The 24,705-nt window shown below is 43.6% G+C and overlaps 1 protein-coding gene and 1 pseudogene across 3 annotated transcripts; one reads left to right on the top strand and one right to left on the bottom strand.

Annotated features, from left to right (window-relative positions):
* The first annotated feature begins 865 nt into the window (after window positions 1-865).
* LOC123485746 (F-box/LRR-repeat protein 4-like) lies at window positions 866-19,300 on the top strand. 3 transcript variants are annotated; one of them, XM_045216872.1, is made up of 9 exons: window positions 866-989; window positions 4,870-5,149; window positions 7,299-7,641; window positions 9,045-9,381; window positions 10,459-10,703; window positions 11,145-11,358; window positions 16,532-16,603; window positions 16,791-17,103; window positions 17,346-19,300. In XM_045216872.1, exons 2-9 carry the CDS (start codon window positions 4,996-4,998, stop codon window positions 17,507-17,509), a joined length of 1,842 nt encoding a protein of 613 aa, XP_045072807.1. In that variant the 5' UTR covers window positions 866-989; window positions 4,870-4,995; the 3' UTR covers window positions 17,510-19,300. The 3 variants fall into 3 exon arrangements, with proteins under 3 accessions (XP_045072807.1, XP_045072806.1, XP_045072808.1); XM_045216871.1 differs by having other exon boundaries at window positions 9,015-9,381; XM_045216873.1 differs by lacking the exon at window positions 866-989 and having other exon boundaries at window positions 5,075-5,149; window positions 7,301-7,641; window positions 9,015-9,381.
* Window positions 19,301-21,584: 2,284 nt separating this feature from the next.
* Window positions 21,585-22,897, bottom strand: LOC121585416 (annotated as a pseudogene).
* Window positions 22,898-24,705: the final 1,808 nt, after the last annotated feature.

Genomic DNA, 24,705 nt, shown 5'->3' with positions numbered 1-24,705 from the left:
TACTGTTGGGGAGGGATGTCCATTCTGTGCTGAGTCTGAAACTCTGGCACATCTGTTTTTACAGTGTCCCAGGTTGGTCGGGATGATTGACCTGATCACTAATTGGTTCTCAGCTCTGGGAGAGGTTTTCTCTTCCCAACTGTATATATTTGGGCCAAAGTACAGGTTTAGTCAGAAAGGTGTAGTTGTGTTGCTTAATTTTGTGTTAGGGGCAGCAAAATTAGCGATACGGAAGACCCGAAAGAACAGTATTCGGGGACAGGGGTCTGTGGATGTGGTGGGAATGCTGGAGGGAATGTTGGCAGCGAGACTAAGGGTTGAGTTTGCCTATTATAAACTTGTCAACAATATTGATCTGTTTATGAGTATATGGGGTATTCAGAGGCTGTTGTGTTCAGTTACTGTGGAGGAGGAATTGGAGTTGTGTTTTTAATTGATGTGTAAATACGGTTTTGTATGAGTATTTATTGTGTGGTGGGCTCCCAGACCCAATAAAGATTATTTAAATCTCTCTCTCTATCTATCTATCTAATCTATCTCTCTCTCTCTCTCTCTCTCTCTCTCTCTCTCTCTCTCTCTCTCTCTCTCTCTCTCTCTCTCCCCCAATACCAGGGATTTTGTGTGTGATGGACAGCCAACCTCTACCTCGAGAGGTCAGAGGCAGGTTGTGGCAGGAGAGTGCTCTGTTAGGAGAGGATAAATGTCACACCACTACATTCTCAGTCAATTCTGACGGACAAATGTTTTATTCACACTTTTTTTCCAGCCCTGATTATAATCACACACACATTCAGTGGTTCCCAGAATAATTTTATTTCCAGTACAAAATACTATAATTCCCATAATGCTCTGCTTCAAAGGCATTAATACTCGATGTAAACAGAAGTGAGAACAAAAGTCTGCGGTTTCATGGTTTCTGCTAAAATAATCTCAGATATGGAACAAAGACAGTCTTGCTATATGAATGCTTAATTTGATCTACTGTTAACGTAAGTACATATGTAATTTTTTTTATATTTGTTCTTATTATTGAGTCTGCCACAGTAGTTGGTCGTTTGGAAGCTAGTCAAATCATGCTAGCTAACGTTAGCTAGCTAGCTAGCTATCTGGCTACAATATCCACTTAAATGTTATTTAGTTACAAACGTCATATTATCATGTCATGTTTTCTAAATATTAGATTAATATAGTGAGCATTTGCGTCAATTTTAGCTGAACTGATATTTATTTTTACTGGTAGATTTTTGGTCCACCATATGTCAAGATAATCACACAGCTAACCTAGCCACATTCCTGGGTGATTGATGTTGATGTGGGTTCCATCAAAGCGACAAGTTGGTTAATCATTAGCTAGCTATATCACAACAACAACAACTAACGTTACAACAACAACGACGACGTAACAAGCTAACGTTATATCTGGCATTGCTGCAATGGCATGTTCTGTCGCTAGTTGACAGATGTTTGGGGTAGGGTTAGCTTATCTAGCTATGTCAAGAATTTGTGTAAATTGATTTTAGCTACAAAAATGATTTTAAGTCAAACATGGCTAGGGTTGGGGTAGGCCCACGGAGAGGGAAGTAGAGGAAATATAATTTGACACACATCTGTGAAGGAACATCTAAAGCTTTGGTGTTTCAGCTCAACATGAAGTATTATTTATCAAGAATAATGGAACGAAAATAAAACTTAAAAGTGTTTTTATCCTATTTGCAAGGAAACTTGCTTTCATACTGGTCCCCTGTGGGAATAGAACCGACAACCCTGGCGTTTCAAGCACCATGCTCTACCAACTGAGCGACACAGGACCACATAATCAATCAGTAAGCCAGCTAGCTGGTTCATTAGAAAAGCTAAACTAAGATATGTGTTGTTGGTTATTTCAAGCTAATCTTTCTAAAAAAGAAAACGTTATTTCAGAGTATTTAGACAAGTTAGCTGGCTAACTCATTGATCTTGCTTTGTAGTATACCTGTAAGTCGCTCTGGATAAGAGTGTCTGCTAAATGACTTAAATGTAAATGTATACCCCTCTGCTTGAGCCATTTGCTACTCACCTCCAACCAAAGTGACATCATCAGGACTGGTTCTCAAGAAGAGTTAGCCCATTTTCTCCACTGTGTGGCAGAGCAGTACTGTAGCAAACATCTGTTTGGTGTGAAGAAACAGACAGCAAACCAAAAAACATACATACTGCTAAGGTAGAGAATAATACTCAAACTGTTCTAGACAAAAAAATACGATGTCAGTTTAGTGAATGTTATAATGGGGGTTACATGGAGAAAATCGGACCTCTGTAATAGAAAAATATATTTTACCTAAACCCTCCCTTTGGATATGCAGTTTTAGAAATTCTTTGTCCTGTTGGCGTTACATGGCAATGCAGACATTTGTAGTGCAACAAGGGCTGCGGGCCAGAAGGTTGTGGGTTCACCGTGGACAAGAGTAGGCGCAGTGGTCTAAGGCACTGCATTGCAGTGCTAGCTGTGCCACTAGAGATCCTGGTTTGAATCCAGGCTCTGTCGTAGCCGGCCGCGACCGGGAGACCCATGGGGCGGTGCACAATTGGCCCAGCGTCGTCCAGGGTAGGGGAGAGAATGGCTGGCAGGGATGTAGCTCAGTTGGTAGAGCATGGAGTTTGCAACGCCAGGGTTGTAGGTTCGATTCCCACGGGGGGTATGAAAAAAATAAAAATAATGTATGCACTCACTAACTGTAAGTCGCTCTGGATAAGAGCGTCTGCTAAATGACTCAAATATAAAAGTTAAAGATCTCCTTTATAGTAAAAACATTGTATGAATCTTATCATCTTATTTGCAGGCTTGAGAAAAAAATAGCTTTTTATAAAAATGTCATGAAATTCTACTTAATTTTAACAGATTTGTTCTAAAATACCACACAAATTACCGAAATGACAGGCTAAGAATGGACAGAGAGATAGGCCTATGTGTTCATCTTATCATATTTCTCCAATGACAAATCAGTGTGTCTTGTTTGCATCGAAACTGTCCCTGTTAATAATTAAATCTGAGACGTCAATAGGAGTCTGAGCTTGGTACATTCAAAAGTTAGCCCTACCTTTCCACCCCAGACAGAGTAGGCCTACTGACGCAGAAAAATGTAAGCTTTAACTGCTGGCTACTCTTCTTCCGTGGTTTAACCCAACGAGATAAGGTTACAAGTGTTTCCCTAAAAGCTGTCTGGGTTTAAACATCTTGTAATGTACAGAAAGTGAATATCTTAATCAATTGCTAGTGACAGAATTAGATTACTTTCCAAGCAAAGTCTAGTTTTTGTTTCCTCGGCTATAGAAGGTTGTAGCTCAGCCTCTGAATGTCAAAGAAACGAAACAAGGATATTCCCATATGCATCGGAGGCACGTCTTTCCCGGGTATTTTACGGCTTGTTTCTAGCATACAGCATTGCAGACCAAAGCGGTTTTATAGATCACTTTATATAATCAGATCCGTTTTATTTTCTTCAAAATCTTAAGATAACAAGGGGTAGGCCTCTGCTTTTGGCATACCCTCTCATACCCCCTCAATTTTAGTCTTGGATTTAACTTCACAGCCCTTCACTGACACAGAGGTAGGCTTTTTAAATAGTGCATGGTGGGTGCAGGAATTGACTGACGAATCTATGGATATAGCAGCCTATAGCCTAATTTCGTCTGTGAAACAGGTAGGCCTACCTCATCTTTCTTAAATAGGAAGAAATAGGCTCCAACACAAAGCCCTCTTGTTCTTGGGGCGGCAGGTAGCTTAGTGGTTAATAGCGTTGTGCCAGTAACCGAAAGGTCGCTGGTTCTAATCCCCGAGCCGACAAGGTGAAAAATCTGTCGATGTGCCCTTGAGCAAGGCAATTAACCCTAATTGCTCCTGTAAGTCGCTCTGGATAAGAGCGTCTGCTAAATGACTAAAATGTAATGTACAATTTTCTTAGTAAAGTAAATTAAAATGAAGATGGTTCAAATGAATTATGCAGTTATTGATTGTGCCGCGATGCTTCTTCAAGTTTCAGCACCACAATGTAAGTTACTCGAATCTGGCTTATTGTGAGGTCAATAACTCTGATAAATACATCATGGGTAAGAAACATATTGTTTTTCATATTATCAATTATAGTAATAGCAGCAAGCTACAAAGTTGATCTCCGGTCCTCCTCATCTTCGCGCTCTCCTTCTCAAACTGAACAGAACATATGCTATAGGCTAGTCCGCACGCAAGATCCACATTTTTTGGGGGAAGAAGCCGGTGACTCCTCCTGAACTGCTACCTTAGGCACAGCCATTGGTTAGACAGCACAAAAAAAGTTTGGGATCAGCAAGAGCAGAGCAGGCCGGGGCTCAGGGTTAGAATATCCATTGCCGTGTGTAATGCAGCCTAGTTTTATTTCACCATCCGAGTAGCGATCTTAGAAGTATAACTTTGCTCTGCACTTCATAGGCTATGGATAACTTAATTGAGACCACATTAAATAGCCTATAGGCGCACTTGTTATTTCCCGCCAAGCGGAGAATCAGAGATGAGGGGTGGCATCGATACATAGCCTAATAAGCAACTCCTTCTAAAACACAGAGAAGTATAGACATTCCATAAATTACAAATTACATGACCCTCCACTGGACTATAATACAAATATAAATACTAAACCCTCCCCTTGACCCTCCCCCATTTTCCTCCAGGTAACCATTCTGTAAATTTCTAATCCTCCCTTAGACAGATACATTTGCTTATTTGTTAGCAATTTGTGAAAGAAAAAAAGGATTGGCCCAAAGTTTTACTACTATCACTCTTGAAGATCAATGGGGAAACTGTTTCTGCCTTGCTTTTCTAACTCCTCTCTTTTTGTCTCTCTCCCTAACCCACAGGTCCTGCATGTGGCTGGGCCTGTAGCCTGCGCTGTGTTCACCACGACCCCCCGAGCCAGGCAGGCTTCTGGGGCCGCTTCCCACAAGCCACACCCAGCCCACTGCTCCCCAGACCCACTGTTCCCTATGCTAACCCTTCTGAGCATGTTTTACTATATCTGTCTGCGGCGCCGGTCCAGGAGCGGAACTCGGGGTGAGGCGCTGACCAGCAGGCGGGCCGTGGAGTCAGGCCAGCGGGCCACCCTGCCCATCAGCGTGGAGGTGGAACAGTATGCCAAAGGTATGATCATTCACCTGCTATTGTGCCCTTGAGCAAGGCACTTAGTCTAACCCCTTAAAATAGCTCCAAATTGTATTTGTCACATGCGCCGAATACAACAGGTATAGACCTTGCCGTGAAATGCTTACTGACAAGCCCTTAACCAACAATGCAGTTCAAGAAATAGTAAAAAAAAAAAAAAAAAAAAAGTTACACAATAAAATAACAATAACGAGGCTATGTACAGGGGGTACCGGTACCGAGTCAATGTGCGGGGGTACAGGTTAGTCGAGGTAATTTGTACATATTTGTAGGTAGGGGTAAAGTGACTATGCATGGACCTAGACTTGGCGTTCCGGTACTTGGGTGACTGGAGTCTTTGACCATTTTATGGGCCTCCCTCTGACACTGCCTAGTATATAGGTCCTGGATGGCAGGAAACTTGGCCCTAGTGATGTACTGGGCACTACCCTCTGTAGCGCCTTACGGTCGGATGCCGAGCGGTTGCCATATCAGGCGGTGACGTAGCTGTAGAACATTTTGAGGATCTGGGGACACATGCCAAATCTTTTCAGTCTCCTGAGGGGGAAAAGGTGTTGTTGTGCCCTCTTCACGACTGTCTTAGTGTGTTTGGACCATGATAGTTTGTTGGTGATGTGGACACCAAGGAACATTAAACTCTCGACCCGCTCCACTACAGCCCCGTCGATGTGAATGCAGGTGTGTTCGGCCCTCCTTTTCCTGTAGTCCACGATCATCTCCTTTGTCTTGCTCACATTGAGGGAGAGGTTGTTGTCCTGGCACCACACTGCCAGGTCTCTGACCTCCTCCCTATAGGCTGTCTCATCGTTGTCGGTGATCAGGCCTACCACTGTTGTGTCGTCAGCAAACCTAATGATGGTGTTGGAGTCATGCTTGGCCACGCAGTCGTACAGTACAGGAGGGGACTAAGCACGCACCCCTGAGGTTCCCCCGTGTTGAGGATCAGCGTGGCAGATGTGTTGTTGCCTACCCTTACCACCTGGGGGCAGCCCGTCAGGAAGACCAGGATCCAGTTGCAGAGGGAGGTGTTTAGTCCCAGGGTCCTTAGCTTAGTGATGAGCTTTGTGGGCATTATAGTGTTGAATGCTGAGCTGTAGTCAATGAACAGCATTCTCACATAGGTGTTCCTTTTGTCCAGGTGGGAAAGGGCAGTGTGGAGTGCGATTGAGATTGCGTCATCTGTGGATCTGTTGGGGCAGTATGGGAATTAGAGTGGGTCTAGGGTTTCTGGGATAATGGTGTTGATGTGAGCCATGACCAGCCTTTCAAAGCACTTCATGGCTACCGACGTGAGTGCTACGGGGCGGTAGTCATTTAGGCAGGTTATTTTTGCTTTCTTGGGCACAGGGACTATGGTGGTCTGCTTGAAGCATGTAGGTATTACAGACTTGGTCAGGGAGAGGTTGAAAATGTCAGTGAAGACACTTGCCAGTTGGTCCGCGCATGCTCTGAGTACACGTCCTGGTAATCCATCTGGTCCCGCGGCCTTGTGAATGTTGACCTGTTTAAAGGTCTTGCTCACATCGGCTTCGGAGTGCGTGATCACACAGTCGTCCGGAACAGCTGATGCGCTCATGCATGCTTCAGTGTTGCTTGCCTCGAAGTGAGCATAAAAGGCATTTAGTTTGTCTGGTAGGCTCGCGTCACTGGACAGCTCGCGGCTGGGTTTCCCTTTGTAGTCTGTAATAGTTTGCAAGCCCTGCCACATCCGACGAGCGTTAGAGCCGGTTTAGTAGGATTCAATCTTAGTCCTGTATTGACGCTTTGCCTGTTTGATGGTTCGTCGGAGGGCATAGCAGGATTTCTTATAAGCGTCCGGATTAGTGTCCTGCTCCTTGAAAGCGGCAGCTCTAGCTCGGTGCGGATGTTGCCTGTAATCCATGGCTTCTGGTTGGGATATGTACGCACGGTCACTGTGGGGACGACGTCGTCGATGCACTTATTGATGAAGCCGGTGACTGAGGTGGTATACTCCTCAATGCCATTGGATGAATCCCAGAACATATTCCAGTCTGTGCTGCACTGGAGCTGAAACGGTGTGCTCCTCCCAAAATGTGTGCTGTGTGTTTGTGTGCTATTGTCTGAGGGGGTTTGGAAGCAGATGGACTAACCTTATCCTATCCTATAGAGGTGCTGGACTTCAGCTCCCACTACGGCAGTGAGAACAGCATGTCGTACACCATGTGGAACCTGGCCGGCGTGCCCAACGTCTACCCCAGCTCTGGGGACTTCACCCAGACGGCCGTGTTCAGGGCCTACGGGACGTGGTGGGAGCAGTGTGCCAGCGCGCCGCTGCCCTTCCGCCGCACGCCCAAGGCCTTCCACAGCCAGGACTACATCGAGCTGGCCTTCGAGGAGCCCGTCTACCCCACAGCCGTGGAGGTGCTGGAGACCTACCACCCGGGGGCTATCGTCCAGATCATGGCCTGCTCCCTCAACCCCTTCTCCCAGAACCCTCCCACAGACATCAGGTAAGGACCATAGTGGTGGTGTGGGACTCGGGTTGTAGAAATGTAGTTTGCCAAATCTTCTAGCATGAAATCTCTGCTTTCCGTGCATAGCCACTTTCACACCTTCCCTATAAACCGTAAAACTTAAATTAATAGCCTGGGTGTTTATTTGCTTCAATCACTGAACACATCCGGCGCGTATTATAATGAGTCAGGCTTCTATTTATGTCAGGCGTCTATTTCCTCAATAACATTTAGGAAAGACTACCGCACTGTTTATTGTGACCAGCATAAACATTATAATAACAAGTCCATTGCAGGTCAGACTTGCAAAGGCTGCCTATCATACACCCCAATTTCGGCCATCAGCACCATGGAGAGTGGTACCGGTAATTACTGAAGTCGTGTTTTCTTTTTGGTGGCTCCATGGCTAGCAACGATGACAGAATTTTTTACAAATGTTTTTAATGCACATGACCATAGGAATATCAAAGCTGTATCCATGGTAACCTCAAGCAATTCATTTAGACCCAGCGTTTATTTGAAACCGGTGTTTATGTTTTGAAATTACGACTTCAGTGATCAACTATTAAAAGGGACAGGCGACTATTTGAGACTTGGCGTTTTAATTGAAGTTTTAGGCATCAGGATATATGATGAACAGAGCAGCAGCAGCGTGTGTGCGTGTGTAGAGTCCGTATGAATGTGTGAGCAAATTAAGGCTGTACAAGTGGTCTGAATTATTTCAAAATGTGCTGTACGGGCTGTCCGCACCACCCTCTGTAGTGCCATGCGATCGAGGGTGGTGCAGTTGTCATACCAAGCAATGATGCAGCCAGTCAAGATGCTCTCAATTGTTGAGTGGAGTTTTACTATTAATTATTTAATAGACCAATAAGAAAGAGTTCCAAACGTCTCTGCCAAGAACAGCTAGTTTTCAGTTTTCCCCTCCCCACTCAGACCACTCCCAGACAGTCCTAGCAAAATTATTGCTTGAGAAACTGCTCTTTGCTAAGAAGCTTTTTTTGTTGTTGACAATTTTAATTGAAAACAATCACGGTAAGTTACTTAATTGTTACCCAGAAATGATTTGATATTGTGATTAAAAACGGCTGCATTGTAAAACGGCTGCATTTAAAGTAATGTGTGCGATGCAAGCGCCATGCTCTAGCAACTGAGCTACAGAGGACCACAACGAAAGTCATGTTTGTACTCTATGGCCTGGTTTCCCGGACACAGATTAAGCCTAGTCTTGGACTAAGAAGCACTTTCACTTAGATTCTCCATTGAGCAAGTTTTATTTGTTCAGGACTAGGCTTAGTTTGTGAATGGGAAAATAGGCCCTAAGTGATTGTCTCAGATTAAAGAGTGGTGTGTGTGTGGGTACCTCTGAGAGGTGTACCTCTGTCTCTGTCTGTCCCCAGGTGGGAGGTGTTGTGGGCTGGGGAGCCCATCAAGGTGCTGACCCCCCAGGCCAGGCAGTTCTCCCCCAGCATCAAGCAGCTGAGCTTCCCCACCAACTTAATCCGCGTGGAGGTCAACAGCTCCCTGCTAAAGTACTACACGGAACTGGACGCCGTTGTCCTGCGCGGCCAGAGGGAGAGGCCCATTCTCTCCCTTTATAAGATGCCCAGGATTGACATCTGTGACCTGAGTGACAGCGATGAGGAGCTGTCTGACCCGGGAGCTTCCTTCAGACAGGCCGGGGATGGCAAGCACATTAACCTGGGGAATGGATACTTCGACAAACTTCCCTACGAGGTGGGGAGAATACGCTATTAGACACTCATATATATTACAACACTCGTATATGGCTGCTGGCTGCATTTTCTGTCCACTAAATTTCAGTTTATGTGACTAAAACAAGCAAGTATAGTGTAGAGAATCATTGTACTATCTAAACCGCTGTGAGATATATTTTCCATAACCAAAAACAGTATTTTCAGCAGTTTGAAGCTAGTGTACAAAACTGAAAGTAAAAGACGCAGAAACGAACACTTAAGAATGGGAAGCATAGAAATAGCGCACGAAGAACAGAAATAATGCTTCTTAGACTTGCTTTCAAATAAAAATGACAGATCTATAACACATGATATAGAAGTTCTATGTGAATTTGGTCGGGTCGCCCAAAAAGTTACATATTGCAGCTTTAAGTGTAGTCTCATCTACTGAAAATGTTTATGCTTAGGGTATCTTGGGCAGTTTTTGCACTTTGCGAAGACTTAATTGGACAAAAGCGGTTTCCCATAGACCTACACATACTGGCTTGGACCCATGGAGATATTTGATATGAAGCTTACAAAAAAGTAATTTTCATGTCATAAAGACGTCATATTTTCCAAGACGAGCTTAAAAACAACAGCTGTTCTCTTGGTTTGATGTACTACTCTCAAACCGCTGCCATTCACATCCCACCTCACAACCCACGTGTGTGTGTGTGTGTGTTTGAAATACAATATAGCTATTATCTGCTAGCTGATACCCTGTTGAACACACAGCGTATTGTTTGTTCACTGCACACATACACACCTATTCTCTCTCTACCTCTGTCTTACTGAGAGAAGCACACGTCCATATTGCACAAACAAGCAGATTGATTGCCACACTCAAACTCACTGCTTTGTGCCTGTTCTACATTTACACATTCTTATGTGATTCTCCTCTGCCTGACATCATCCCTTCTGGTTACTTTTTTCTTTCTTGCTTTCCTTGTCTCTCTTTTTCTCCATTTTGCTTTATTTCTTTCTCTTTCTCTCTCTCTCTCTCTACGTCCTCTCCCACCATCCTCCCTTCTCTCTTATTCTCTTTCTGTAATTCTCCCTCCCTCTCCCCATGCAGTTGATCCAGCTGATAGTCAGCCACCTGACCTTGCCCGACCTGTGTCGCCTGGCCCAGACCTGTAAGCTACTCCACCAGCACTGCTGTGACCCCCTCCAGTACATCCAGCTGAGCCTGCAGCCATACTGGGCCCGCCTCAGTGACACCTCCCTGGGGCAGCTGCAGGGTCGCTGCACCCTGCTCCAGAGGCTCAACCTCTCCTGGACTGGCAACCGCGGAGCCCTCACCCTCACTGGCTTCAGCAGGTGAGTTATTGGGGATGGGGCTGGCTGGGAGGGGGCTAGAGAGTCTGGACATTTGTGGTTCATTGGTCTCTGTCTTCAGACTGGCATGTGTGTGCCCATCACTTCCGTTGATTTCAGGGTGAGGAACCATCTTTGGAAATATTGGACAATAAATTGTGCATTTCTGTATTATAATTATGCTTAAATCTTTGTTCTACTGAGCCATTTACTTTATGTTCGTATACTTACCTTTTATTATTTATTGTTGTTGCATTGTCGAAAAGGAACCTGCAAGTAAGCATTTTTTTGTTGGACGGTGTAAACCATGTGTATCCCGTACATACAACTAATAAAACTTGAAACTGAAACTAACATCAAGTTGTAAAATCCTAAACTTCCCTGTTAATGTTGTGTTACCACGCTACAACACAGGTCTGACTTCCTCCCCCTCTTCCCCCTCAGCTTCATGAAGGCGTGTGGTGGGAGCCTGGTGTGTCTGGAGCTGTCGTGTTGTCACTTCCTGAGTGAACCGTGTCTGGAGGTCATCTCCCAGACGTGTCCCGGCCTGCAGGAGCTCAACCTGTCCTCGTGCGACCGCCTCCACCCCCAGGCCTTCACACACATCTCCAAGCTCACCCACCTGCGCCGGCTAGTGCTCTACCGCACAAAGATAGAGGTACAGTGCCTTCAGAAAGTACCCCTTGACTTATTCCATATTTTGTTGAGTTACAGCCTGAAATAAAAATAAAAAAATCACCCATCTACACACAATACCCCATAATGACAGTGAAAACATGTTTCTATAAATTTTTGCAAAATTATTGAAAATGAAATCACCAAATATCTAATTTACATAAGTATTCACACCCCTGAGTCAATACTTTGTAGAAGCACCTTTAGCAACGATTACAGTTGTGAGTCTTCTTGGGTAAGTCTCTAAGAGCTTTCCACACCTGGATTGTGCAACATTTGCCCATTATTCTTTTCAAAATTCTTCAAGCTCTGTCAAATTGGTTGTTGGTCATTGCTAGACAACCATTTTTAGGTCTTGCCATAGTTTTTCAAGTAGATTTAAGTCAAAACTGTAACTCGGCCACTCAGGAACATTCACTGTCTTCACTGATTTTGCCTGTGCTTAGCTCCATTCCATTTCTTTTTTATCCTGAAAAACTCCACAGTCCTTAATGATTACAAGCATACCCATAACATGAAAATATGGAGAGTGGTACTCAGTAATGTGTTGTATTGAATTTGCCCTAAACACAACACTTTGTATTCAGGACAAAAAGTGAATTGCTTTGCCACATTTTTTTGCAGTATTACGTTAGTACCTTGTTGCAAACAGGATGCATGTTTTAGAAAATAAAATTCTGTACAGGCTTCCTTATTTTCACTCTGTCAATTAGGTTAGTATTGTGGCGTAACTACAATGTTGTTGATCCATCCTCATTTTTCTCCTATCACAGTGTAATGAGTAATTTCACCATGCTCAAAGGGATATTCAGTGTCTGCTTTTTTAATTTATCGATCTACCAATAGCGGTGCCCTTCTTGGTGAAAACCTCCCTGGTCTTTGTGGTTGAATCTGTGTTTGAAATTCACTGCTCGACTGAGGGACCTTGTATGTTTGGGGTACAGAGATGAGGTAGTCATTCAAATTTTTAATTGTGAAAGAGGCTTTATCTATGTTGGTTGGTGATACGGATTTGCACACATCCTTGCACTTTGAAAAGTGATGATGTCGAGGTGAGTGAAATAAGTAAGCATCAGATAAATGTTTGGTGTTGTTGATGTTTGATGCTGTGAAACTTGGGGAATAGCTCACAGATTAGCAAGTCCTGTCATGTCATGATAACTTGGTTGGCACAGGCGAGCACATCAGCGCCAGCGGTGGAGCTCGAATGATTGCGCTCTGTCTCATGGAAATAGTTGCAGGGTGAACTCTGTAGTTAGTCTGTCAGGCAAGAAAGCAAGAGTTGATTGGAGGAGAGAGAGAGAGCTTGTTGCTAACTGTATCACACAATGTATTATGGAAACCCCTTATTAGGAAGAGAGTATGTGAATGTTGAGATAAAGAAAGGGAGGAAGGAAGAGCGAGACAGTGTGAGAGAGAGATTATGTTCCCGACTACAATTGTATCCGATTTGTTGCTCCTCTCCTCTCCCTCTGTTACTCTGATCCTCTGGGTGGGAGCGAAGGGAGTGATGTGGAGAGTCGGGGCTCGGCAGTAAAAGGCAGGGAGGAAGAGGAGTTAGAGATGATTGGAGGGATAGAGATGTGGAGGGGAGAGAGGAAGAGGAGAGTGAAGAGGAGGGAGAGTGGAGGGGAAGAGGAGACTGAAGAGGAGGGAGAAAAGAGTGGAAGAGGGAGAGGGAGAGCACACCCGAGAGGAGAGCCTACATTTCCATGGCGTGTGTCTGCCTTAAGTCCCACCATTCACCCTTGTACCACACAGCCTGGGCCTAAAGTGACAGTGGCAGGGGTTTTGGAGCCGTTTTTTAAAAAGTGGTAGGAACTTATATCTGTTACAGAGCTTGTAATGGATTACAACAATAAAATGGGCGGGGTTGACCATCTTGACCAACTGAGGAGCTATTACAATGTTGGACACACAGGTAGAAAATGGTGGAAGTATGTGTTTTTTTGTGGGAGCGTACATTGTGTGGGGGACCCTGCAAAGGCCCCTTCCCAGAAACCACAGGCGCTGATCCCTGAACGCATTCAAAATGCAGCTTGTGAATTCACTTTGATATGGCTACAGTGGCAGGAAGAGGGGAGCCAAGAGTGTGGCACCAGGGCGTGTGGACCGAGTTGGAACTCATTTGAAAGCAGGTGAAGTTTGAAGGGCACAAGAGAGGGTGTGTGGTGTGCTTCCGGAGTGGACGCAGGGCAAAGAGTGGGAGATGTGTAGGAACCTCCTTTGGGTGCTCTACGTGTTCTGTGCCACTTTGTAGGATGGGGCCGTGCTTCCAGATGTTCCATGTTGTAGGCTAAATGTAAACATTAAAGTGACAGTGTGAAATATGAATTTGTCCTACAAATCTTTTGTCTCTGAACAGTTGTTGTGTATCTTCTCTCTCTATCTGTCTCTATCTAATCTAATTGCATTCACTGAATTGTTGTCAAAGTAGGCTACTATTTCTACATTTTGTGTCAGTCTGTACTAAATCTTGAGAGAGGTTACCTACAAAAAGCTGGTAGCCTACTGGAGTGAAACGTGCTTTTATAAGCCCAGTTATTGCGTAACAAATAGCAATTCTAAATGCAATTGCATGTTAACTGTTTTGATGGCCACGATTTTAAAAAGATCTACAATTTGTATTTCTCAATCTCAACTTGTAATTAAAGCGCGCCTCTCATTCGTCATTTAAGTGCATAGGCTATAGTCAACGGTAGGCAGGCTATCAGCGCGTCACCCACCACTTTGCAATGTTAGCTTGAGGCAGTATGATTGTTTGAAACCTAAACGTTTTGCTTTACTTCCAATAATGAGGAAAGTCTTACCTTGCTTCAAAGTAGCTTAGCCAAAATCCAACCATAGAAATGTGGAGGCAATTATTTTATCAAGACTTCCTCATGCCATTAACCAGCATTTCTCTCCTGTTCTATTGGTTTTCATATAAACTTTCTTTCATAGTCCAGAAGCCAAAGGAACATCTAGTCATATTATCAACCCATCCTAGTTGTTGCTATTAGATTCTCCCCTCTTTCTAAATTTCTAACAGAGATTTTAATCTCTGTCACATATAGAACCGCTCGCATTAGGTACGCTGTTTAGAACAGTGATGCTATTGCTACTTCGGTCCAGTGTGGCTCAGTTGGTAAGAATGTGGTAAGGGAAGTCATACTGACACTATGGTCTCTTTTACAGAAGAGCCCTTCATAAATACATCAAACACACAATATACAAAACATATTAAGAAAAACAGACACATTTATCAACATAGGGGTCTCCGATCAATACTCTGAACTGACCAATGGGGACCAGAACATCTCATTTCAGAGAGCTCTGTAAGTTGTTCCACATAAAGGGTGCAAAAAAACTAAAAGCAGCTTTACCCAACTGTGTGGAGACCGAAGGGGCGTCCAGTGTTATCCAAGTTTGGTCATTTGTAAGTCTAAATTGAATTAATGATGATGGATACATAGGAAGTTTCTGTATGAGTGCTTTGTAGATAAACACAAGAAAATGCTGCTCTCTCCTTACATACAAAAGAGGCCCAACCCACGTTTTGATACAAAACACAATGGTGAGTTCTATAACCATCCCCAGTAATAAACCTAAGGGCACAATGGAAAACAGCATCTAGTGGTTTAAGTGTAAATGCTGCTGCATGCATATAGATACTATCCCCATAATATAACATAGACATAAAAGTGGCCTGGACAATTTCCTTCCTATTAACAAAAGTCAGACATGCTTTGTTTCTGTAAAAGAAACCATCCTTGAACTTCAACTTATTCACCAGCTCAGTGACATGTTTTTTAAATGACAGTTTGTCATCAAGCCAGATACCAAGATATTTGTATGAAGGAACTCGCTTAATTTGTGTACCATTCAAACTATTAATTACTAATTAATTCAAATCTGGGTTAGGAGACCTAGAAAAAAACATGTTTCGTTTGCATTTAGCACCAACTTTAGATCCAATAGTGACCTCCGCTGTGCTTGAAAATCAGACTTCAAATGTGAAAAGGCTTGGCCAACCGATGGAGCAATGGAATACAACACTGTATCATCTGCATACAAATGAATTATACATTTTTTACAGCATTACCAATGTTATTTATATATATTGTAAACAGTAGTGGGCTGAGTATGAAACGTTTCGGCACCCATTTATGTAACTCAAGCATGATGCCGACGCCAAGGTTGTGGGTTCAATTCCCATGGATCACATACACATACTAAAAATGTATGCGCTCACTGCATTGAGTGTCAATTTGGTTAAAAAAACGTTTGCTAAGTAACATATATTGAGACGATGTTGTAACACGCCTTATTTTTAGCCTAATGCATATGGGTATATTGGTGGTGTATGGTAGTTGAGTGTCCTGTTCGATTACATGACCTGTGGATGGCACCATTGTGGTTTACGTAGGACTAATTCTCTACTGTCATCATTTGTAATGAACTCAGAGCTGGGGTCCTTGCGGTGCATAGCTGTTTTTGCCCAGGCCTGCTACAAAACCTTACAGAGCATTTCTGAGTGTTGTCATGTTTCAGCCTTTTCTAAGGCAGACACCATAGAGTGAGGATGAGGTCTAGGCTTACAAGTTGTTTACTGCAGGCAGACTGAGCAGGCTGTGTGTGTCTGCAGTGCTACGTGTCATCCAGCCCTGTTGTCTGTCATTAAGCTGTCACTGGTATAATTAAATAGTTCTCTGACTGTCTAAAAAGAGACCACCAAACACACACTCTCGAAACACACACAGCATACACATTTAGCCATGCTTGCTAAAGGACACGTCACCCACACTCAATTGCCATTGGGTGGCATGTTGACAGTTCGGCATTGAAATCTCACCTCTATCCCTGTCTAGCGATGGTGGATAAGCAAGTGAAGTATTTTTTTTTTGTTGTGTTTTTTTTAACGTTTTGAAATGTTATACTACCCTAATACTGTTGAGTTGTGTGTGCCAGACCAAGTCATCTTGGAGAGATATTGAATAACATGGGTAGACCTGTTATTGTAATTTTTGACGTGACACCTTTGATATACATTCCTCAGTCTCATTTTACTGTGTGTGTACAAAAAGGGGTGCAATCATATTTTGGGTCGGTTGATAGGAACTTAACTCAACTTTGTGACATTTTCTCTCTCTCTTGCTTTGTTTATGTTGCTGCAGCAAACAGTCATGTTGAGCATCCTAACCTTCTGCATTGAGCTGAGACACCTCAACCTGGGGAGCTGTGTGATGGTAAGATGCCCCCCACAAACGCACTCACTATCATACACTCTTCTCTTGCGCCAGATAGACATTCTAGGATCAGCCTAAGCACTCAACTCCTAACCACAACCAATAATCATGACATTTGATTCAGTCATTCGGTGTTAGCTAACAGCCCTAACCGAGGTCACCACCCCTGTGTTCTCCCTCCCTGCAGATAGAGGACTATGACGTGGTGGCCAGCATGCTGGCTGTCCGCTGCCGCTCACTGCGCTCCCTGGACCTGTGGCGCTGCAGAAACCTGACGGAGCGTGGCCTGGCCGAGCTGGCTGCAGGGTGCAGACTACTGGAGGAGCTGGACCTTGGTTGGTGCTCCACACTGCAGAGCAGCTCGGGCTGCTTCCAGCACCTGGCCCGCAACCTGCCGTGCCTGAGGAAGCTCTTCCTCACCGCCAACCGCACCGTGTGCGACTCCGACATGGAGGAGCTGGCTGCCAACTGCCCCGCACTGCAGCACCTCGACATACTGGGTGGGTACTACCTCCCCCTTTCTTTCTTAATCTATCTCTCTTTCTCTCGGTGTCTCACACAAGTTTAAATAAAGTAATCTTATGTTCAGACCAGATATTTGAATATAGTGTTTTACTTGGAGCATTTAAAACAGTGTTCACTATTATTTGTCTGTAATTGACTATCTGATTTAATCTATGTATTTCTGAGTGGTCACATAAATGTTGCTCACTCGTGCTATGTTTGTGTTGTTGATTGACAGGCACCCGGATGGTAAGCTCCTCCTCCCTCAGGAAGCTGCTGCAGGCGTGTCCTAAGCTCCTCCTCCTGGATGTGTCCTTCTGCTCGCAGGTGGACGCCCGCATCGTCCAAGAGCTTTGCGGACTCTTCCCCAACGTGGCCATCAAGAAGAGCTTTACCCAGTGACCTCACCCAGCCTCACCCTCACACAGGGACACCGACACAGGGACACCAGGGGGAGGCGCTACTTTAGACTAGCGGGGTGGAGTAGCACTGGATGCCCAGTGGGTAGAATGAATGGGCCTGATGGCTGAGAGCACTGAGGCCTATTATGATGTGGACTGAATGGTCAGGAGTGTTGTGGTGCCCTGAGCATCAGCTGAACACCTCAACACAGTCTCCTCGTGTCGAGCCGCTGAATGTGAGAGGAAAACTGGTTGAAATCAGGGTCATGGCTGCCAAAGCCGTTAGATGTCATCATTGGTCAGCCTAGTAACTGACACATCTGGTGGTGGCTGCGTGTCATCTGTCCACCCCTCCTGTGACGCATTTGTAAAATGTCTGACCTCAATGTTGCATCTGAATCTGAAATCTCAGGGTTTTTATTTTGTTCATATTGTTTTAAGTTTTTTATTTTTTCAGAAACCAGCTGAAGAGCCTCCTTTATTCTGAGAGGAAGATTTGAGTCCTGTTTGATTTCCACTGCCACAGCTTGTTCTGAGACAACAACATTTATGGGAGTTCAGAAAAATTAACATTTGGCACTGATGCTGAGACAACAACAAAAAAGTTTGCGTATTTGATGTTGAACATTGTGCAAATTGTATGATTGTAAAATCATATCACTATCCTTAATTATTTATTGATCTTGTGATATATTATTGCACATCTCCAATGCTATGAAAGCATTTTCTTTAAACTGAGACTCAGCGATACGAGCAGCAGTGTGAAACAAAGATATTGAGGAATAAACGCTATACAAAAAGCTGTACTTGTGAGCACCCACAGTCCCATACAGAGCATCTTCGCATGTGCACGGGAGGTCGCTTCACTCTCCTGCAAATGTGATAGCTGAGGGACAACTCCTGCGGAGGAGATGAACCTCTCGCTTCACTCTCTTTGTTGTTGTGGATATCGGCCTGACATGCTGCTACTGAAATTTGTATAGCTGAGTCTACCTTTAAGCAAAACTTGAAGTTTCATTTTGAGCACATGCTAGCTGGTATGTGAAGTATTTTTGTGCCTTATATTCATGACTGAATGTGGTGTCCATGTGTGTCAGTGACTGTAGTGCTTTGCTTCCTGCCCTCTACCAAAGTTACTAGCAAATCCCAGGTCCTTCACTATAGCTTTATTTGACCAGTGAAGAAACCCATGCAGATCTGTCATCTTGATTGACATATGCAAAGCCATATTTATTTTAAGCGGAATCTTATCTCCATCTTTCAATTCCCTTTTTATTAAGTGGCAGTTATGTGAATGTCTGCTTTTTAGATTACATTGTATTTTTATCTGTGGGAACGTGGTCTGGTCACACTAAACTCACTAAAGGAACCTGCACAGGCAAACTATTGAAAAACACATATTAATGTTAACACTCGTACAACGATCACACACAATCTGTCATCCTGCTACACCAATCTAGTTTCCCTCCTTTGTCCGGTCACTAGCTGACCAAAGTCACCACAATTTTCACCACATTGTAATGCTACTTTTATTTAGAGGCAATTTTTGCATTGATTGACCTTTCCCAGTCAGTTTTTGGATGTGTGTGTGTGGTCAAACTTTGTGCCATTTGTAGAACCTTTAGTAATGTACCCTTAGCTAAGTGTGAATGTCAGGTGTGGTGTCCTCAAGACTGGCTGGCAGATAACCACTCTAAAGTATTTAAAAAGGTTGCACCTCTACTATGACAAAACTGGGTGCTTAAATATCACCAGATTTTAAATAAACTGAAGGTTGATGACTGAGAATACATCTTTATCCCCAACTGTATATCCATTGAAATGCCAGATTCGACTGCCTTGTAGTTATGGCTCATAGTGTACGTTGTGCTGACATTACATCACCACTCTTTAAATAGAAAGGTGCAATACAGTGTTCTCTGGCTTCCACGTAGAACCCTTTTTTCTGAGGTGCCTTATCATGCATATCTCCTAAGAGCGGTGACTCAACAGAAATAACTACATTGAAGGGTAGGGTCATCTTGCCTGACGACTCAAACTGACTTTTTCCACTGCTCGTTCGCTACAAACCTCAGTCTCAGATTGCCATCGTTGAAGTCGTTTGTGGTGACGTCAAAATGAGGGGTGTTGTACCAAACAAAGTAATCTGTGATTTGGATAATCTCTAACCAATCAGAGTAACAAAGCCAATGACACATTTTCAAACCTCCGCTTTACCCATAGGCTTTACACGCGTGTGTTCTGGCTCTTGCCAGCCCATCGGTTTCTGGGACCAATCAGAACGGTTAGAATGTTTTTTCCGTTCTAGAAATTGTCATGGAGGTACTCCGATCCAGACTCATTGCAGAGAAGAAACTAACGTCCGTGGGGCGTAGCATAGCATTTGGCCGGAGCAAGGAGTTTAGGAAGCCAGGCAAAGGGTCATCTTGTGTTTCTGGAACAACTAGAGGCCATTAGTCAGGTTGACTGGGAGTGCAGCATTAGCCTTAACCCTCTGCCGTTTTACTGCCTATTAATACTACAGGGAGAAGTGACATTCGCTTGTCTCCCTAACTGCCTTTTAATGAATTGTTTATGCCCGGTTTAATGATGTATATTGTGGCTTTGTAATGTGCCCTAATGACGGAGAACGAGGCGGCCGCCGGTGAAGTATTAATTTGGATGATTACCGCTCCTCTACCACCGCCGCTGCCTGTCCCCCCACACAAAACGTGATTCATGGAGACTTTCCGCTCAATGCAGCGGCATGATTTTTCGCTGTCATGCTCAACTATAATCCTGATGCATCCGTAGGGGGATCTTCAGCAATTAGTTTAGCTTTTATTTGTTTTGCAAGAGCCAGGCCAGATGAATCTAGAAGGAAAAGGTCTGGATGAAATTATTGCCTTTATTAAATTAAAAGTTCTTAAGTCAAATGTTTGAACCCTAAACAAGGGAGGAGCAGATGTGAACTGTTCCAACAGATGATGTTGAACTATTGTGGTTACTGCTGGTCTAGCAAGCAAATATCATGTTTTCTTCTAAGCATGGCATAATGAGAACTTTCACACTACGGAGCCGAACCAAACCAAGCATGGCCTGGTTACAGATCCATCATAGTTGCTGGAACTAGGCGGAAAAGGATCATGTGAAAATAAAATATCTGAGCCAGCACAGGTCAGCTCTTGTTGGCACGCTTGCGTGAAAAAGCAGTGCTTGGATCAGTGATGTCACTGTTGGAAATGTCCCCCTGTCCAAGCTATAGTTTATTCCTTCGATGGTGATTTTATGGTTGCCACAAAGTCAAAATGGGCTATATCTGATCGTATGGATGATTTATGATTTATAATGAATGTTTTTGTAGGTTGCCAAACCTTGTTATGTTTTGTTTTTTTCTGACACAAATTACAAACAAAATATTCAAATGAAGATTATGCAAACATTATGCAATTTTAAAACTTAATTACATAATTACACAAACATAAAACAACAGTATAATCTCTTGTAGGCAGTTTCTGTGTGTAGACCAAAGAATCAGTTGGAACTAAATGGGATGAGATATCAAGCAGCAGTAGTTCTGTTTTTTTGTTATTTGGGATGTTTCAGGATTGGGCGAAGGCAGTGCTTAAACTGCTTTGATTCAAGTGCTTTGCGCATGAGGGGCTTTGGCTTTGCGAGGTTGGAGACTTTGGGCTCGATTCAATCAGATCCTCTTTAGACAAAATCCCCATAGCTGATGTTTTGACAGTGTCGGAGGTGGGACTGTGTTAGAGCTGTCAAATCCACAAGCGTCTCCCAGCATTATACCTAAAGCAGACATTGCCATCGGCTGCAACGAGTCGCTTTAAGAGAGAACCCATACAGCCATGTTTACAAGTTCGAACACTGGAATGTGACATTTTATCTACACCTTGATTAGCCTGATAGAAATCCTCTATCATGTTTAATGATTTTCAATTTGAGAGTCATTATTTCTATATAGCCTACACTTTCTCGTTCTGAACTTCTAACGCAAGTGGGACGGGTGTGGCTTCGTGACAATGATCTCAAGAGCAGCTGCTCATCGATTTGACAGCTCCAACACAGTTCCACCTCTTACATCGCCAAAACATCAGCTATGCAGGTGTTGGCTATCGCCAGTAAGCGCTTGATCTGATTGAATCTAGGCCTTCATCTTTGCCGGAACTCTCAACTTCTAACACGTATAGGCCCAGAAGTGAATCATGCAGCTGACCAAATTACACAAGATTTTACTTCTGGGTTAATCGAGATTACATAAAGTAACAATTATTACAAATGACAACGTTGTTTACAAGGACGATCACACTTAAGCATGTCAAAGTCCAATTGTACGAATTGGAATTCGTAACATATCTCCTTTTCTTGTACGAATTGGAATTCGTAACATATCTCTCTTTTTTTTACAGGACGTAACATATCATATGAAATGGATGACGTTGCACATCATTGTGCAAAGTCTTCGGGGATTAGTTTATACAAAACCTCTAGCATCACTTGAAGGGGAGCACTACCTGCCACAGAAGGGGATGTTCTGGGTACTGTTGTGGTGGATGAAGAACAGAAAGGGATGGCGGCTTTGAAGGTACGTATATTATGCTCTCAACATGACTGATCGGGGAGACAGCCTTGTGGCAGCCGCAGCCTCGGTGCGTTCCTCATTCACCTCTACAAAGGCCTTGTGCACCACCTCAGACAACTCCAGGTTGTTGTTGGGTGACATACCTGAGAAATTGCTCCTGAACCCTTCAAAGGAGTCCATCATGCCCATGCTGACCAGAACGGCTTTCAGGTCGCAGATCTTCTCCATCTTCAATCTGGGCAAGTGCACATGTCCCACGTGGGCCTGGTCCATGCAACAAAGTTATCAAACGCGAGCTCCCTCTCTAGGTTCTCCATCCCAGTTTGTCCTCGATCTCTTCCGAGAGCATGATGAGAATGCTCAGATTGCTCCAGAATCTGGCAGTTGACCTCAGGGATGAAGGTCAAGCAGAACATGCTCTCCTGATACATAATTTTCACTGGCTTACTTTCATTTTTTCTCACCTTGAACTGAGCTTCTCTGGTGGATCTCTCCTTGAACTCCTTTCCTCACTTGCCCTTGAAATAAATGGCATTCACCAACAAGTCATGTGAGGTTGTCGACAGCTCCCTTTTGCAACAGGTCCTGGATTTTTCCCTCTGTCTTTTTATCCACCCAGTTGTTAATGTTAACCCTAGCCACCTCCGCATTGCACTCGGAGTCGACAGACTCTAACCTGGCACCGTAGTACTTCCTAGTTTCACAGAGGAAAGCTTTTGAAAAGGCTTTGCCAGGTTCAGTGCATAGGGAGTAGTCCGTAGGTGGCCCAGACAGGAGTTTTCTGAACACCTCAGCTTTGTGGAGGGGCATATACCCATACCTACTTTTTAAATACATTTCCAAAAACCTTGGTTGTCTTCTGCCAGGAGGCTGAATGTTGGCCGCATGTTGCTCTTCCAGCAAGACCATAACCCCAAGCACACATCAAAATCCACAAAGAAATTGTTAATTGACCATAAAATGTTGCAATGGCCATCTTAGCCTCCGGACTGGAACCCCATTGAAAACCTGTGGTTTGAAACGGAAGAGTCCTAGCCTGACTTCCTTTCATGGACAGCTGCTAGCTAGTTAACATTAGCCTTCTATATCTAGCTACATATTGAACTTCCATCCTCTCAGGCAAGGCAAAAATGTATGAAAAGTCCAAATCCCTATCTTCATCCATGGCTAAGTTAGGAAAGGACAATTTTAGCTAGCTATTAGCCACAGGAGGACAACAACACAACAAGATGCACAACGAGTTTCTGTTAATGGCTATGGAGAAATCGTCTAAGATCCCTCAATGTGTTCTCCAATCTCATAAAGCATTTTAGAAAAATGCTAAGTGTAGATTTATTCTAGCAAGGGGATAAAAGAATATAATTGTTTTTAAAAAATTGAGCATACAATATAGCTCAGCATTTGTATTATTTATTTTATATAGTCTTTTTTTGCTCATCTTTAGAGAGAGAGATTCAACCTAACCCGCCTGAGGGAGGCATAACTATGACAGTCGTCATTATGTGGCTTTGTGTCCTAGGGACTGTGGTGTAATAATGTAGACATCTGTCACTCATCCCATCTCGTTTACCCGCTTTGATTTGGAAGGAGAACAGACTGGGTGGGACAACAATGCATGTTTACGGTGTAAAGACAGACAAATTGCTAACATCATGTCTTTATTATTATTATTATATCCATTTTTAGACGTGAGAATAAAATATATAACCACCCCCTCCTTCTTTTCACCACCATATGCTTTTATCTTGACAACTAGGATCATAAGAGACATTAAACCATTAAAAGGCTGCTACTGTTTCTGTTGAGGAGACAGCCAGTGAGTGCTTCCCAAATTGCACTCTATTCGCTATATAGTGCACTACTTTTGATCAGGGCCCATAGGGCTCTGGTCAAAAGTGGCACTTGATCAAAAGTGGTGCACTATATAGGGGATAGGGTGCCATTTGGGACATAGGCAGTGAAATGAAGGCATGTGAGATGGCCATGCTGAGGGATGAGCAGTGCTTTATGCTCCGTGAACAGGGCCAGCAATTAGCCTGAATAATTACGCGCTGAAGGGGAGACATGCTTCGCCCCACTGATCAGCAAAGTTCACGCAAAGTTATAATTAAACAATAACTTGTTTACAAATGAACGCACACAAACATTTGTGTACTTAAGGGCGCACAGTGTAGTTAGCTCAGATGCGTCTGAGTGAGGTTGAAAAACAACAATGTAAAATGGTGGAATTATGGGAGCTGGTGAGTCTTTGTCACAGTTATCTATCTAAGGGAGAAGGGGAGAGGGAGAGAGATAATCATCCCACTGGGCACAAACATCTAGTTTTGATTTACATTTGGTTGCGTTGTCAACAAAGGTGAATTCAACGTGAAATCAACAAAACATTTCACCATGTCATTGGATTTAAATACTAAATTCCCTTAGGTTTATGACTTTTTTCAAATCCAATCAGTTTTCCACTTTGATTCCCACGTCATCACAATGACGTGGAAACAACGTTGATTCAACCAGTTTTTGCCCAGTGGGATGCTTGTTATCAAAGGAATAGCTACATAGACCATGGGCAACTTTAGTGTGTTAGGGTTCAAAAGGTTACTCATACTTTATGTGATATGCAT

This window comes from Coregonus clupeaformis, unplaced genomic scaffold (genome assembly GCF_020615455.1).
Source record: "Coregonus clupeaformis isolate EN_2021a unplaced genomic scaffold, ASM2061545v1 scaf0836, whole genome shotgun sequence".
Lineage (NCBI taxonomy): Eukaryota > Metazoa > Chordata > Actinopteri > Salmoniformes > Salmonidae > Coregonus > Coregonus clupeaformis.
This window is presented reverse-complemented; position numbering and strand designations above follow the sequence as displayed.

Bases quoted from the DNA above. Each gene is read 5' to 3' on its own strand.
- LOC123485746 (XM_045216871.1), top strand. From the start codon at position 4,996: ATGCTAACCCTTCTGAGCATGTTTTACTATATCTGTCTGCGGCGCCGG. The intron at 7,642-9,014 runs GTAAGGACCATA...GGTACCTCTGAG, and splicing joins AACCCTCCCACAGACATCAG to AGGTGTACCTCTGTCTCTGT. The intron at 11,359-16,531 runs GTACAGTGCCTT...ATGTTGCTGCAG, and splicing joins TCTACCGCACAAAGATAGAG to CAAACAGTCATGTTGAGCAT.